Source organism: Toxotes jaculatrix, chromosome 20 (assembly GCF_017976425.1).
Source record: "Toxotes jaculatrix isolate fToxJac2 chromosome 20, fToxJac2.pri, whole genome shotgun sequence".
Classification (NCBI taxonomy): domain Eukaryota; kingdom Metazoa; phylum Chordata; class Actinopteri; family Toxotidae; genus Toxotes; species Toxotes jaculatrix.
In genome coordinates, this window is record NC_054413.1 from 19,312,124 (window position 1) to 19,329,777 (window position 17,654).

General features: G+C 45.6%; 1 protein-coding gene across 3 annotated transcripts in view; it reads right to left on the reverse strand.

Moving 5' to 3' along the window:
• The window catches only part of LOC121200233 (partitioning defective 3 homolog), a 291,059-nt gene that overhangs the window by 196,337 nt on the left and 77,068 nt on the right, over window positions 1–17,654 (reverse strand). For all 3 annotated transcript variants that reach the window (XM_041065396.1, XM_041065394.1, XM_041065397.1), the window contains exon 3: window positions 5,823–5,997. In XM_041065396.1, the coding sequence (XP_040921330.1) occupies window positions 5,823–5,997 (175 nt within the window). The remainder of the gene's footprint in view (window positions 1–5,822; window positions 5,998–17,654) is intronic.

The following is a 17,654-nucleotide window of genomic DNA, read 5'->3' on the forward strand; positions in this document are numbered from 1 at the left end:
GACAGTATGAGTGTTTTTATGACTAATATTCCCAGTGACTGTGAAATGAACACCCACTCCTCAGCAGTTTAAAGACCCACCCTGGGCACTGCCTCTCCCTCTCTCCCTCTACAAGCCTGAGTATGATTAAGAGTTGATATAACTAATAGCCTCTCTCTCTAACTCAGGTGGAGGAAGGCGGTTCAGATTCTCATGGGGACCTGTGGGTTTAAAAGTGCTTTCAGCTTGCTAATGATGAGCTTGCTATCTCAACATTCTCGCTGCTGAGTGTGTACTCAGCGCTGTAGCTACTCTGAGAGGTGTTATGCGCAGTTAGAGTGGCTGTGGTTTGTTGATGAATAACGGCTGAGTAGATGTATGAAGAACCACAATGACATAACCACACAGAGTACGATAGTGATCTAAGACTCCAGGCGTGGACCTGAACAATGACTCGCGCTACGTGTCTGTCGTTCAGTCCCCGCTTTTATATCCTCACACTGGCAAACATTACAATTCCTTTGCCAAGAACCTCGGAAATTCACACGCACAGGTGCATTGGAACCATTGTGTTTTACTTGCACAGCCACTTCTAGCACTAGAGCATGAATCACTGGAAAACATATAATCCATAACTGTGGACTTAATTTAATTTTTTGTTGAACCACAGCTAAATAAACGCTCAGCTCTTGCTCAGTGTTAGCTGAGGAGATAAGCCTGTCATCACAAGTGTTTCATGACAATGGGTGGTGTCATGGCGCCGCAGAGGAGGAGAGAGAGAGGGGGGAGTCCTGCAGAAGGCTATTTCATCACAGCTGCCCGAAGCCAAAAATAAAGGAGAGAAAGAAAAAGAAACAAAGAGAAAACTAGAGTACCAGTCGAAAAACTGTGCCGTGTTTCTTGGTAATTCCAAGGCCCGTGCTGATAAAACTCAGTGAGGAATGGACGCTGCTTCTTGCATTCATTCTGCTCCACAGTTCTGTTTTTGTAGAAACCAGCTTTACAGAGGCAGGTGGTGAGGCAGGGTATAAGTACTTCACTGTTAATTCTGTTGCTATATGACACTTTCTAGGCCTTTAGCCAATAGTCTGTGGACCTAAAAATGCATTTTTTGAACCTGTCTTGTAAAGGTTACCTCCTGGAAACCCTAACACCACAGAGTTTCAAGTACAAAGTACAAAGGGAGAGGCCCTTTGTCAAAACTGAGCTTTAAGAGCCTTATTTTTTTTTATTATATTGCGATCACACACTGTTTGCACATTCTCTGATAAAGTTTTGTTCCAACCAAATTCCCACAAACTGACTGACGCACAGAAAACCAGTTTGGCAAAATAATTAAGAAGCCATTAGTAGCCCATTGTGTTCTTGATGGAAACTAGGAGGCAATTATAAGTGGGGAGTGAAGGGGGGGGGTCAGTGTGACCCAAAAGCAAAGTGCTGCCCTGTGATGGATGAATTAGTACAAGGTCAAGAACCTGTTGTTGAGAATAACAGTTCAAAGCAACTATTAGCAGCACGGATTGTAATAAAGCATTGACTCAACAAAACAGAGAACAAATAATGTTAAGTGTCTTTGACAAACAGCTAAACTTGTCATGCTATACAATAATTCAGTGCCTGACCTTGTACAATGCTCAAATTTGGAATCGATTTATTTAATTTAATATTTTCCACAGCAACTTTACTAAGAAAGAAAGAGAGAAGGAGAGAGAGAGAGCCGACGTGAGACGGGTTAACCATCAGGCAGGACCAATCAGCAGATGCACACTGCCACTGTTATCAACTGTGATTCCTGAGATATCTAAACCCCTAGATCGCACTCCATCACCTGCTCACCACTGAAGTGAGAGATTAAAGAGGTGGGTTTGGACCAGAGACAGCTAGACAGGGGGATGGGGGGGGGGGGGCAGATGAGAGAGGTAAGTATCAGTGCCTGCGATCAGACCAGGCTGCACGTGGTTCCAAACCTTAACCCGGGAGTTTATCTATAATGGGCGATCAAAGCCTTTGGAAGTCGCCCAAACCCAGTGGAGAGTCTGCGATGGAGGGGTAGTCCACTGCTCAAGCCTTAATTCTGAGATGAAGCACTTAAAAAAACCGGTGAAATAATTCTTCACACACTGTCTCAGAACATGTGCCGATGAAAAATAATGTCTTCACTGAGGAGCTTTGTGTTTTTAAAACATGTTGTGAGGCATTTGACATGCTAACTTCAGTGTTGGTCACTGTGAACTGTGTGCAGCTATGCTGTGTGTTGTAAACGTCACAGTGCATCTCCTCTGCTGTGGTGACTTTTATATGGCCTTGGCTGACAGCAGGGATCCTGCTCAGTGGCAGACCACTAAGCCAAATTGATTAGATGAAGGCCCTCCTCTTCGGAGGTGTCCACACTTTCTCCCCCACAGGCAATCTCTCTAATGGCCTCCCAGTAACCCTGTCACCGCAGAGCTTCAAGGACCACGGGAGCAGGTCAGTGGAGGAATGGACTATTCCTCACCACAGAAACAACAGAGGGCGAGTTTGTTGTGTCTGGTGCTGAAACTTGTAGAAGTGGTTGAAGTGTAAAAGGAAAAAATGACAAGTTATCTGTAGGTATTTTAGTTTGATCTGTGCATCAGCGGGGGGTCAATCATAAAAGCATCACTGCAATCACTGTGATCTTCTGTTCGGGTTTCAAAGCCATTCCAAGTCAATGTCGGTGTCGTTTTAACTTCTGTCAATAGCACTTGAGCCCCCCCCCCCCCCCCATTTCCTGATTGTGGGTCCTGAGCAACTGCAATTGAGCCTCTATAAAAACGTAGGAATAAAAATCCTCAGTGTGAAGGAACAATCACATTAACGTAGTCATCCATGAACACATGACACGCCAGCGGTCGAGCCGATGTTTCTCTGATCTGTCGAGCACCTCTGTCACACACATATAGTGAATGAGTGTAGCAGGTGTAGCAGGCTGTAAACAGACTGAAAGCACTGAAAGCGACTTATTAACAGCCTGGACTCAGTGGAGACAGCGTGATGTTTGAGACAGTGGACACAGGTTTAAGCCCTGACTGCTTACTTAGACTTAACCTCAGACTTATCACTGTGACCTCAGCACTGTGCATATCACTCTGTGACGCTGCCGACTCTCCCTGGACCATGTGTCCATACCTGAGGGACTGTTAAAGCATGGGAAACCTCTGACAAATGCCAACATGGCTGCGAGTAATATAAAGTAAACTCCTGGTTCAAAAAGAAGGACCTGAGTAAAACTCTTTGAGCAACAAAGAACAGAACATTCAATTTCAAAGCTACAAGCACCATTAAGATCCAGCGCTAATTTAAAGTTTCAGACATTTTCTTACTTCTGAAAGATTAGAATTTAGCGGTGAGTAGAGGCAGAGGCAGCTCCGGCGTCCGTATAATTACGAGAAAATTACATTCATTATTGTAATTTACATCTCATCTCCAATCCAATTATTAGCAGTTTGACCTGCACGGCACATGTTAGCATGGAAATCTAAAATGGGTTCCCAAGGCGGAGGCAAGGGAGGGATGGAGGACAGAAAGAAAGCGGGAGGGAGAGTTTGGGACTTTGGGAGTTGTAGGAGGAGAAAAAACAATCAATATGGCTCTAAAAGATGATGATTTTAAATAGCCATAATTCTCTGCCTCAGAGCACAGCTGCCAAGGGCGCCGCTGCTACACTTTGATGTCTGATATGCAATATTGCTGCCAGTAATTTGCTCATCTGCATCTCTGGAGGGACCATCGCCTGTCTGTCTTTTTCATCTGCCTGACTGTGTACATGTGATGCCAGTCAGTCTGTCTGTCTGTCTGTCTGTCAGTCAGTCTGTCTGTCTGTCTGTCTGTCTGTCTCTGCATCTCCTCTGATCTTATTCGCTCCACACATATACAACTTCTGAGGTGCTTTTGAAGTGGACATTGGAACTTGCATTATACATCAACACCAGGGAACAAACATACGCTATAAACAAAGCAATCTCACTTGTATCTTGTTTGTAATGCTGCACTTATGTAAACTACCACAAAACAAAACAACCACCAGCTTTACCTGCCTGACTGCCTAAATCAGGTCCAGCCCACAGCCTCTCTTTCCGACCTACCGTCTTCACTGTCATTATCTCAGAGAAATTGCTAAAGATATACCCATCACCACGGCGGACGCAGTGTGTAGGAAGCACTCACTTCTCCTGCTTTGCCGCAGTCCTGTCATTGTATTTCTTGAATGCGAGATTTATGGGCTTAGAAGTGTGTGTTTGTGTGGGTGAGTAAGACAGCGCTTTCATAAGCTCTCATTTGTGGCATCAGAAGGAAAATACATGAGGCCTGACGTGCTCACAAGTATGAAAAAATCAAGTCCCAATATGACCTGAAGATCTAACAATTCTTTAAATTCAGGAAATAATTACTAATTCATAGCAACATTTCTTTTACACTGGTTAGTAAACAGCTGTTAATGCTAATGCTGGCTACTGCACCTTCAGATGAACCCACCATGCAAACATGCAGCAGGAGGCAGACAGGATAGGTGTGAGGGCAGAGACCGACCTGGGATTTATTGCCTTGTTCAAGGAAATTCCAACACCGCCTTAAATCTACTTTGTCCAATATAAGGATGCTTTTTTCAATCATCTTTCCACCAAATATGAACAGTCTTAGAAACTATAAATCAGTACCGGAGAATCTTTGTTGGTGTGGGGGGTAACAGACAGCAACATATCTCTGAGAAACCGAGTCATTTTTCACATTTCAAACGTGGGTTTGTTTGAAGCTCGGTGACAGCAGGTCGGACAGCTTTAGACAAGCCTGCGCTCCACCCTCTGCTGCTGCTTTACTACTGCAACTGCATCATTCCCGAGAAGAATCTCCATAAATCTCCACAGTCCAACAGGCAGGAGAAGCTACTTCACGTTCTCAGGTCAGGGCAGGAGAGTTAAGTCGACTGTTCGTTCATGTGCATGTGTGTGAGTCCTCGCTCGTATGTGAATTCTGCCTTTGAATGTCTCAGATGTCCCTTGAAGTTTCAGCTCTGCATCGTCTCACGGGTTCCACTTCATGGGACGTCAATATGTGGACATGAGCAACATCTGAGTCACTGACTTGTATGTGGTATTTTCTGGTTGTGTGTGTGCGTGTACGTGTGTCCAGCTTGCTCTGGCATGTGCGCTCTCACTCATGCATGACCGGGTATCCGACTGCGTCTCTATTCCTTCCGTTGTCCCGGTTTCTACCTGTCTGCCTAAGTCAGTACGCTGCCATTCCCCGGACACGCTGCGCAGCCTTGACAGACACTCGACTCCACACAACACACCTGGAGCATGTCAAGTAAAACGGACGCTGGCCAGTTTTTTCTGGAGTAGGAAGAGTTTACTTTGTTGTGTTGTATGTTGATATTGTTTCAGTCAAGTTTACACTGTCCGGTTATTGCTGGATTCAACTTCTCCGGTCTCTTACCAAACTGCTGAGTGTGTGCATCAGTCCAGAGCGTGGTTTCCCTTCACTTCCTTTTGTTATGCTTGACATTCCCAGTAACATTTAGCCGTCAGATGTCACTTTCATGTCCCTGACCTTTAAATTCCAGCAGTTTGAATTCCTGCTGATGGCACAGACTACCCGCTCCGTTCTTAAAAAGCACATCATAGTCCTTAAGATGCTAGTCAGGCTGATGCTTCCTAATTTTTTTTTTTTTAATTTTTAGGAATTCTGCAAAAATGAGCATTTAATGAAGTTTTTTCTTCCCCGCGCACTAACATTTATTAATACCTAAATGATAACAGCTTAACTATCAGCTAACTTTTAGTGGTGATACGATTCAATGTGATATGTGTCAACGGACTCACTGGATCGCAGGGCGGATGGCGTGACCTCGATCTCACTGCTGGTCTGGTAGGGCTGGAAGGCAGATGCCGAGCTCATGTCACTGGCGAAGGGTTCGGGACTCTGTGTACCTGTGGAGCTCGCGCTGGTGCCGTCACCTCCGTTGTGAGGATCCTGTTCTTCATACACAGCGATGAGCTGGAGAGAGAGGAAATAACAGGTGTGTGTATTAGTGTGTGTTTTGGGGGACAAAGAGAGACAGAAAGTGTCTACATATACAGGAACCAGTGCTCGTGTACTGTACATTCAGGTAATGTGCCTCTGTGCAGTATGATTTAAGTAACACACACACACACACACACACACACTACAGCCTAATCTTGCAACATCTGCAGTCATGTAGTGTGGGATGTTCGAGGTTGCCAGGTTTGGCTCCCACAGTGAGCAGCTGCTCGATTTCCACAAAGGTGATACGTTGCCACGTTTCCCAGGCCAGATAGGGAGAACTCCCCACAGCATCCCATAATTATCAGTCTAACACACACTCTGCTCATCACTATAGCCAACTCACCCACTTAACAAGAGGGGGAGAGAGGGAGAGACAGCGGTCTGGATCACGGTGTAGAGGGAACACTAGACTCTGTTTCCTCTTTCACCGGGGTAAAGTAAATTAGACCAGGCAACGCTGATTTACTACATACGAGTCAAAGCTGATTCTTAGGCTCCTGGACGGAGACACACACACTGAGAGAGAGAGAGAGAGAGAGAGAGAGAGAGAGAGAGAGTGAGTGAGTGAGAGAGAGAGAGAGCAATTAAAGCATACGTCTGCAGTAGTGGAGAGGAGATAGCAGTGCCAAGTGCTTCTCATTGCCAGCACAACCTGTTACTAAACCTCTCACAAGAAGATTAACCTCTTATTCCTTCCAAACAGAGCAATCATACAGCAGCAGCCCGACACACACCATGCCATACAGAACAATGGTGTGTGTATTACAGACTTGAGATGAGTTCCTTTTTATGTCTTTGTGCTACCTGTAAATCTATTTAATGGAAGGCCGCGGATGTGGAGAGAGCAACCGACAAAGAAAGCATTAGTCGCCGTTGGGAGCAAACAGCTTTTGTGTATCCTGCATCGTATTTGTCTGAGGGTAAAAATAGCACAAGTGTTTTTCCATGTATTTGCTGTTTTTCATCACCCCAACACAGAGAAATCTGCATATAAACAAGTTTAGAAGCCCCTGCTCTTCTTTTTGATTTAATTCGTATGCAGGGGATGATGCTTAAGTGTGTATGTGTTTGTGTATCTGCATCTGAATTTATGCCTTTCTGTGAGTATGCCCATGTGGTTTACTGTTGCCGTAATTCACAGCGACATCTCTCACACTGGCTTTGTGCAATTAAAGCAGACTGTTTTTTTTATTTTATTTTTTTTTTCCTAAGCTGTTCCCTCGCATCCCAATGCCATCTCTGAGACGCAGACTATCACGGAAGGCTTCACCCATTTGACTCTAATCATGTTCCATTCCGATCTGGAAATTATATTCCTCAGGTTGTGAGGGTTTATCAAAAATTTGTTCAGTGCACCAGAGAGGCAATCAGGGAGAAGAGATATCTGGTGCTACAGAAAAAGACGACCTTAATATAAGAAATCAGGCGGTTTGAGGAGGTAATTTGCTGCAAGTTTTCTTATTGGAAAATGTGTAAATGTACATTTGTTGAAACGCGCAAAGATACTTCGCTTTGTGTTTTAACTACAAACACAGTTAAAAGGCAAGATGAGGATAAATACTGATCAATTTGGATTATGTTTCTTTTTTTTTTCGCACATACTTTGATATCTGGTTTCTTTACAAGATGTTAAAACTTATTCTGAAAGTGGAGAGTGTTGTTTGAATTTGTTTGAAGGATGAAATTTCAGCAGTGACGACGATGAGGAGAACAGATATGAGAAGACGAGAGAGAAGGGCTGTCCCCAGAGGGATTTACACTGCCCGAGTGCATGTGTGAGCCAATGAATCATTAGTGACAAAGTAATCAGGCCTCCCATTCATATGTTGGTGGGAGTATTTAGCAACCTGACAAGCCCTCTGCCTGCCAGCTGCCCATTTAGAGAAGTGGTGAATACTGTTGTTGGTGTTGCGGCGAAGCGTGATTCATTTTTAAATACATTCCAAATCCCTCTAATTAGGTTCACTTTGCTATGCCATGCATCCTTTCACCAGGCACTCCAGAGCACTCTGTGGGTATCTGACGTATACAGCTAAACTCCTCCACACACCCTCCATTTCATAATCAGATGGGCCTGCATTTATCCTGCATTCAATATTTATGGGCTCTTGAAAGTGCTTGTTTGTCCCCTAAACCCAAAGAGACATGAAAAGTTCCCACAGAGACATAAAACTACCAGTTAGTCATCTAATTTAATGAAACCAAAGAGAAAAGGGACGATGGGCTGATGAGCTGATTTCTTGTTTTCAGGTAGTGCAAAGGTTTTTTTTTCAATTTTTTGCTTTTTTTTTTCCATCTTTCTGTTCTCGATCTGTGACAGGTGAAACGTTTACATGACATGTAGGTTCAATTTAATACCCAACGAAAGTTTTAAACAAAATAATATGGGATAGTTAAAGGGATAGTTGCAGCATTGCTTGTAGCCAGTTATTGGGGCTGTGACCAAACCATACAACATGATCATCAATACATGTCTGCAGAGCATCTTTGGGGAGTGGCTTCTTCTCTTTGGAGATTTTGAAGCGCCCTGTGTAGCCTCCTTATTTTGTTGCCTCTCTCAGAGTTTTTTCCGTCGCCGTCTCGTCCTCTCTCTCTGCGCTGTGGAGAAGTGGGTACACTTGGCCGGAGGGAAAACTGACGCAATTCTTGCTGTTGACGGGACAGAGCTCAAGAGGCAACACAGCGAAAGCCATCACACAAACGCTTTTCTTCCATCTGGGAATTGGTCACAGCCACTTAGAACTGAGACGATTTCACGTTTCAATTTTTTTTACTCTCACACTTTCCCCCTGTGGCTGCTGTACAGCGGGCGTCAAGTTGTATTCAGAAGTTTTTCAAAAGAAGGAAAAGTTTTTTTATTTCTTAGTGATGCACAGACGGGAACAGCATGGCTAATTGTCAAGTAGCATGACAGCTGAGAATAAGGAATCAGAGCGGACAGGAGGGAGGGAGGCCGTGAACAAGAATTTTAAAGTGCCCCTGAATAACACGATGCTACAGCCTACAATAAAACAGATATATCAAAACCAAAGGTAGACAAAGAGGAAGGAGAGAGGGAAAGCACATGACAGGATGTGAGCTGAAGAAATGTTCCAGTTTCCAGTCTCCAGGATAAACTCTGGAGCAATTTGAAAAACCTATTTAGCTCCTACCTGCTTCAGCTGAGAGAAGCGAGGAGAAGAACTGACTGAGTCTCATTTCATGGGCCTCTCTCTCTCTCTTTCTTTCTCTCTCTCTCTCTCTCTCTCTCTCTCTCTCTCTCTCTCTCTCTCTCTCTCTCTCTCTCTCCCTCCCTCCAGCAGGGAGCTACAACACTGCTACTGCCTTAAGCCCCTGGAGCAAGGCTGACACTCATCCACTCTCAGCCGGTTCCACTGACTGTCACAGCAGCTGCCAATCACCTGCTATCTACCTGGAAGCCTGAGGGCTGCTGGAGAGAGGCAAGAGCAAGAGGATGGAGAGACGTGATGATGAAGAGGTGAGGCGGAGGAGGGGAGAAGAAGCGAAAGGAAAGAGAGAGAAAGTCAGATGAGGCAGGGCGTTCTTTGCAGCCTAGGTACAGGCTGTGTTTGGGATTCAGCATTTCCATATCTGTAACGGAGGGAGCAAGGAGACGGGGCACCGAAAAACAGAATCTCAGGGATGCCTTTCATGTTGGCCTCCTTTGATCTCCTTCTGGCTTTTGGCAGCAAGGGCGCGGCAGAAGAAGAGATGGCGAGGAAGCAGCTGAGGAGGGAATGAGGAGATGTTTTGACAACCTCTCTCCATCTCTTTTCTCGCTTCTCCAATCCCCCCTCCGCCAAACACACCCCTCCACTTTCAGAACCTCTGATCTGCCAGGAAGCCCGGGCATTAGGATTGGCACCAGTACAAAACAGTCGTCCCAAGCTCCGAGCGTCCGCCAAGTGTTCGCCAAGCAGCACTCCGACAACACGAGACAGCAGAGGTTATTAGTAGTCACAGGGCAGCGTTGGCAATGCCACTAGAGACATGTAATACCTGCACTGTGACGCTCTGACGCTAATCCATATCTGCCACAACAGCTTTTTCACAGCCGAGTGGATGGGGCGTCTGACACGAGTCAACCCGCGGGAAACCTGTCCGCTCAATCCACACCTTCAATTAAAGAGCACATCCACATCGTGGTGCCAGGCTGCGTCCTGCTGTGAATATTTATGGCTGCACAAAGCGACCCTCGGAGACAAGATTAATATTTATTCATTTGTCTGTCGGAAGGTTTTCTTTTCCCTTTACATCCAAAAGCGGAAACTCATGCGCATGACTAATACGAAGCGATTAGAACTTAAAGAATTCACTGAGCTGAATTTACTTCCTGTGTCGCCTTCAAACCTTCACTGAGACTCTCTGTGTGAATTCCTCACGTTTGTTTTGAATTGAAATCAGTCAGTGTTTTAACTGGTATAATGAATGAAGTTGTGTTAAGTGACACACAACTTTGCTACCAAGCACAAACACATACATGTTATCACACACACACACACAGTCCAGGTTTCATCTCCCCTCACTATCATTTATCATCATTTTACTCCAAGGGCACCAGGGGCGCAAACTTATTATGGGTACAGTAAGGGTGTAAACTGTGAATGCCACTTACTCCACCAGAAACTCGAAGGACTCTAAACTTGTTGAGTAATAGCTATGAGCCACCATCCTTCATCCACACACCACCCATCTATCCATCCGTCTGTCCATCCATCCATTCACCCCTTTCAACGCTCTCCATCTATCAGTGATGGATTTTTGCCATCCATCAGAGAGTAAGATCTTTGATCATCTATCGGTCTGGAGACAGATCAGCTCGATACAGCCCCCCCATGGACACACTCTTCCCTGTGGAGACGGTACACGGTCCTCTCACTTCCCTTTCAGCAGCCACCGAAGAGAACGTGACCTTTACTTGTAACTTTTTCATGACCCAAGGCAACATCGCCACGGATTAACCCTCCTCCTCCACTGCAGAGTTGTCACACAATATTTTTAATATTTCATCCTCTCCTCCGGCCCGTTATTTCTCGCACGCCGTGACTCGAGCAGACCAACAAAGTGGTTAGTCCTGTATTTTTCCTGCTCATTAAGACCATAAAATATTCAGAGAATAGATCCGAAACACTCTGGCCTGCCTTCACTGGCATTCCACATAACCCTCAAACGGCACCCTGCAACACTTCAGAAGCATATGCATATTTCAGGTGCTGGGGGGGTGGGGGTGGTTATATGCTGGCGAGCAGGGAGATGACAGGCTTAAAGCAATATAATCCCAAAGCAAGCAAACGCAAGTCTTCAGATTGGTTTACGCTGCTGTTCTCACTAAAACATTAAGTCATCGATTCTCTCGTTTTCTAAAACAGAGCAGCTCGCGAGGCAGAGTCACTGCTGGGAGAAGAACAAAAAAAAAAAAAACACAAGGTAGGAGGGGTGTTAAAGAAAGAATGGGTGAAGAGGCAGTGAGAAAATATACAGAGCAAGCAAAGTTTAACCAGATTAGAAACTCATCCCTTTCAAATCCACTCAGCCAAGTTCTCGTCCCTGCCTTTGAAGATTTCCTCCTGCGTTGGAGGAAATGAATTCACACATATTAGGGCGCCCAGTGCGAGCGCTACCTATGCAGTGCTGACAGAAGGGAAAATCCCTACTACACCCCCGTCGCATTCTGCCGTGTGTATTAATACCTTATAACCCATGGTCACATGTACAATTCAACACTTTTCAGCCATGGGAAATAAAGAACACTCCTTTTTTTTTTTTTTTTGAAGGCTCACAAAAGACCTTTGCAGTCTGCAACTTCAGAGGCAGAGGAGGACAGGAGGGAGCCATGGAGGGAAAAATGATGACATATTCACGAAAGCAATTAGGGTGGGTGTCCATAAGAAAGCAAGAAACATGATGAGCATCTTATGACCTTGATGGGCTAAATTACCATCAATCACCTGACACTAATTAACACTGAGCAGACACATGAAATAATGCTGAACTAATCTTGTTCCATCAACACGTCGACATTTTTAAATGTAATCATATTAATCATGGTATTCCGTTCTGGGTGCAGAGAAATGGATTCACTTTGGGCCACAGCTTTCTGCTGTCTACAGTAGTCACTTCACTTGCATGCACTTTACTTTGTTTCCTTGAAGGGCTTTGTACTTGTAGGTTGAATGCACATAAGCCCAGGCTGTACCCAAAATAGTTTGTGTAGTCTAATCATTTGTTTATGGTATCCTGTATTGATTTTCATGCCACCCTATATTCATTTTGCTGTCTAAACAGAGCTGCTGGGGCACCTTGAGGCGTTGCACCCTCAAACTGGTCTTAAAGAAATCGAATCAATGCAATGAACCTACCTGCTCCCACAGTCTTCATCCAGCCCACCACCACCACCACCGCGCTGCACACCCAATCTAATAATGCCTTTCCTCCCCAGCCTCGATTCACATGCAAAACAACAGCCAGACAGGCTGTCTAGGGGCCGAGCTCAAAAAATACACACACACACACACACAAATATGAGTATGTGAGTGCACCCAGTCGCCCATACGCACATACATACACACAAAAACACAAAAAGTCACAGTTTGTGTATTAGTATTCTTCTCCCAAGGCGATGGCATTAGAAAAACCTGTATTCTAACAGTGCCTTTCAGAGAGAAGTGCCCTTCAATCTTTCATTGGTTATGCACAAAGCCAGGAGAGAGTAATTAAAAACTCCACATTCAGGGACCTTGGCACAGAGAGAGAGAGAGGGCCAAAAGAAAAAAGAGAAAGCTTCAAACATTTCAGGCCTCCCTGGTGGAGAGAGATGGAGGGAATGAGGAGCAGAGAGGAGAGGAGAGGAGAGCAGAACGGACAGAGAGGGAGGACCATATCCTTGGCAAGGCCACACATCCTCTGTAGTCAAGGCAGATGGAAATCAGGTGTTACATACCTTTAACAAGGCCGGAGCCGATTATTAACCTGAAGAATTTAAGCTCTGAAACTGACATATCATACACGCAGACCTTAGCTGCTTAAGTAAAAAGATTAAGAGAAAAACCCTTTGATTCTTAGAGGATGATACTGAAAGGCTCATCATCTTGACAAACATCTTTCAAGAAACACATATCAAAACACCGCAGTCGACCTAGAAATCAAAGGTACATCACACACAACAGCTGTTTTAACATTTGAATTTTTACTTTAAACTGCTGTGTACTTTTTGTGTGTTATGTTTGCCTGTTGTGTCTCGGGTCAGAGAGCTGTTTAACATATGCAGAGTGACCTCAAACCTCTTTATCCGGTTTAGGCAGCAACTGTCAACCAACAGGTATATACAGCAGATCAAAACACAGCATCAACATGACTCAGGATATGATTAAGGTTGACTTACAGCTTTGAGGTGCATATATTGTTGCCAAATTAGGGTGTTGCTCTCTTTCCTGTGTCGCCTGGGATGTCCCCGGGTGAGCTGCCTGATAGCCCGGGGCCATGGACCGACAACAGACGCCGTACGAATGCACAGGCTACTTTATATTCAAAGGGAATCACTTTGAACTCACGTAAAATAGACTTCAAAACAAATACCTCAGTCGGTCTGACTACTGAGAGCAGCACCTGAAAGCAGATCATTAGCAATAAATTCATTATTTCACGTATTTCTGTTGCTGTGAACTGTGCATTCAACTCTAACTCAGAGCTGAAAATTTAGAAAGAATATTCTTGTACAAAGAGGCTGGATGGCCTTGGTTTTCACTGATTTACTTTCCTTATACTTCCTTAACACATGAAAGCTAAATCTCAGATTTACAATAGTAGTAATTAATTCCCAATCCACACCAAATCCCTGGAGTACTGCAGAAAACTCTCGGCTTCTAATGGCAAAGACGAGTTCTTGAGGAAGCAATCACTGGATGTTTCTGGTAACCAAAATTTAAAAAAAAAAAAAACAGTTATTTTCCTGGCAGCTGCCAGTGTTGTGCCACTAAGCCAGTGAGCTTGTCAATTAGCCCGTCAAGTGCTCAGCTACACTGCTAATCAGCTGGTAAGAGTAACAGCCAACCAGCCAGTCAGATAATGAGTACGTCCACAAAATCCCAGCTACTGGGCCTTTGAGCTGGTCCGTCAGCCAGTGAACCAGTCAGTCAGCCAGTCAGTCGGTGGATTATCTAGTACGTCAGCCACTAGTGCACCAGTGAGCCGTGAGCTAATGAAGTGCTCGGCCAGTAAGCCAACCAGTGACCCAGTCACCCACTCAGCCAGCAAGAAGATGGCCAAGTGGAGCTAAACACCCCACTGTTGGCGCCGAATCGAGCAGAGGCAGAGCCAACACATAGAACACACACTTCCACACGTACACAAGAACACACAAACCAGCCAGTGGGGACAGCAACGTCATTATCTGCCATCTGCAGGCCTGAGTGGCCTGAGCCTGGAGGGAGAGGAAAAGAAGAGGAGAGGAGGTGAAGCATGTGTGTATCAGTGGGAGGGGGGGGGGGGGGGTAAACACACAATGTGAGAAGTGACACACTCTCACTAACACACCGAAACGCACGTGAGGACAACAAAGAAATGGCTTTTTGCCAATAAGGGAACACACAGGCCTCGCTTTGTGAGAGAGGAGTGTACATCCAGTGTGCAATTACAGCTGTGTGTTCAACAAGACCACACTGACAGACAAAACGCCATCACAAGTGTGTGTCTGTGTGTGAAGTGTGTATGGATGCTTCTCACATGGTGCAGAACTCTTTACACAGATGCAGGTGCTAATGACAATGTTAAACACACTTTTTTCTTCCCGTTTAACTGCTGCTGCTGCTTGTTGTGTGTTTACAAAACAGTTGCAATTTAACACATTTCTGCACAAATCTGAACATTAGCTCATTTGTTGGTAGCTGACTAGTTTGTGTGCACGGTTACGTGGTGGGCTGAGGTGCGAGCTGGGTATGAAGGACTGAAGATTCAGACTGAATAACAGAGTCACGGGCCACCGAGAGACCGAGTGTGTGTTCTTCTGCAGCTTCTTCCTCTCCATGCTGTTTCTGTGCCCGTATAGCCGAGCGCATCACCTCACAGAGCTCAGCACCTCCATGGCACCGAGGCTGTGGCTGCGTGGAGAAGTGTTGTGTGTCAGGTTGTGTCGCAGTCAGCCTCACATGGTCTTGGACACACGGATGCACCTTTCCAGGAGCGACAAGCCGACTAGAAACTCCTGCAAACGCTTAGCCCATCAGTTGGACTGCCACAGCTGCAGGGAGGGAGAGCTGGGGTCCTGTGCCTGGTTTTTTTTTCAGTTGTTCCTCTTTTCAAAGACCGAGCAGCACCGTGTTTGTCAAATATAAACTAATACTAACACATTCTGGCTGTTTCACTGTGCGAGTCAAACTGACGGCACAGCTCACAAATGACAAAACTACTCACTGGAGCTTCAGGCAAACCCTTGACTCAAACATTCCAGAGAGTAAATGGCTTTCATTCAGGCTTTCATCACAAAGGTGAAACATTTCAGAAAGTCCCTCACTCCTCTCTGTTCTGTCTCCTAACACCCTGCTGAACAGAGGGGCCACCTCTTAGTTCAACATCTCTGTCCAACTGCAAGTTTGTGTCTTAGCAAGGCAGCTTGTGCCCTCTAGTGCATGTCACTCTACAAGTACCTTGCAAGTAACTGTACTCTCTCCTGTTCTCCATCCATTTCTACATGCTCTGACAACAGAGGAGAAATGTGGCTGTGAGATGTTGTGGTACTTTATATACATATCAAGTTTTACACACACACAGATATTTGTCTTCCAAGAGATGATCCCAGGGATCTGTCCAGGCAGACCAGTGTTCTGTGCTGACCTATATTTTTTAACTCCATCAGATGAGCTCTCTTAGTAAGCTCAGAGAGCAGCAACATGAAGGAGCGCTCTGCTGCTAAAACAGTCAGTAACTCAGAGAAATGTATGTGTACACTCAGTGTGAGAGAAGGGACGTGAGGACACAGTGCGCCCCACCCTGTGCATAATAGGAGGTTACACGACGGGGTGGGGGTGCATGTCTGGGGAGTGCTGCTGAACTCCCGTAACCTCAATTATTCAGCATTAGGCCCTGCTATTGATTTCCTGTTGGATCGACTTACTGAGTCCCGAGCATTGGGACAGTGACATGCTATAGCCTTCCCTGGGACGGATCTTTAAGAATGGATGGATGGATGGGAGTCTGTTAGAGGGAGAGAGAAAAGAGATACAGATCCTTGCGTGGGGAGGAGGGTGTAATTAAAGATACCCCTTATCAAGGCTGTGATAGATGAAGATGTCACAGCCTAGCCGACTAGTTAGTTAGCGTGAGGCGGTGGGGGGGGGGGGGGGGGGGGGGGGGGGGGCTAGTTAGCTTGACTCTGCAACCTTGGGGAGGGAGAGAGACATTGCATGGAGGGCAGAGGGTTCCCATGACTGCAGTTCCTGCTGTGGGAGGAACAATATTTATGTTTGAAAGGAAAACTCTGTGGCTGTCAGATATGCAGGGAAAGACTAATTGGTTGAGGATATGGGGTATTATAACTGGTGCTGAGGCTGTGGGGGAGTTGGGCCATTTTCTGGAGCATCCATCAGTGCCCACGCCGACCTCAGTGAAAACAAATAACACAACTATTCCAGGGAAAGTCACCCTCAATATTTCTCACACTCGGCCGAACCATCAGCTGTGAAAACAAGTGCCATGCTGACGGCACAAGAAAACAACATTACGCTGATAAAGGAGGAATATTTTTGGTTTCCCTTTCACTTTCCAGGTATAAACCTGGTCATATGTAGGTCTGTCTTCTTCTGTCTGTACCTGGCTGCATGGTCAGACGTGGGTCAGGTTCCAAATAAAACAGATGGCAAGAGCTGCCTTTCTGCAGTTTCTCCTTGGCCCAACCTTGAGAAGCTGTGCTGGGCCGAGCGGAGCTCTGATCTGGGCTGAGCTGGTTTGGAGGTTGAAGACTGGAGGGGGCAAATCTGAGGCCCTGAGCCTGACAGAGTGCACGCTAATTCGAGGAGGCTGAAGTAGATGAGAGGTTTTGAAGTGTCGGGAGAGGTGAGAGAGAGCTGGAGTGGGGAGGATATCTTTAGACTGAATCTGGAGCTGAATTTCAAAATCTCACTTCCCTTAGCCTGGTTTTAAATAACTGTGAAAGAGGAAAAGGTTTTCAATGCAAAACAACTAATTAACTAAAAATGCTAATGAATCAGATCTTTATCTCAGAATAAACACTATTGATTATGTGATCGATCAGATTTTTTTTTACAGGACGTGAGTGTGGGATACAGTTGCTCTGAGTGGCTGAGATTTTCAGGGAGGACGGTGCAGGTGTGTGTGTGCGGGGGTGAACAGGGCAGGGCTGTGGTCTTGGCAGTGAGTAGTTAGCCGTCGGTGATTCGGCTCCGCCCCTTAATCAGCGTTTAATTGGCAGCCCTGATGACAAGTCCAGGCCGTGGGGCAGAGCACAGCGACTGTTTACGGCTGCACATTACAGCAGACACACAGACGTCCATGTATCCACCTGAATGTGTCTACAGTACGTAGCACAGTATTAATGTTTGGGCGCCTGTATGTATCAGTGCTCGGAGGCCTGTTTTGACCTGGGTTTGTAACTCTCAACATCTGCTTTGCAGTTA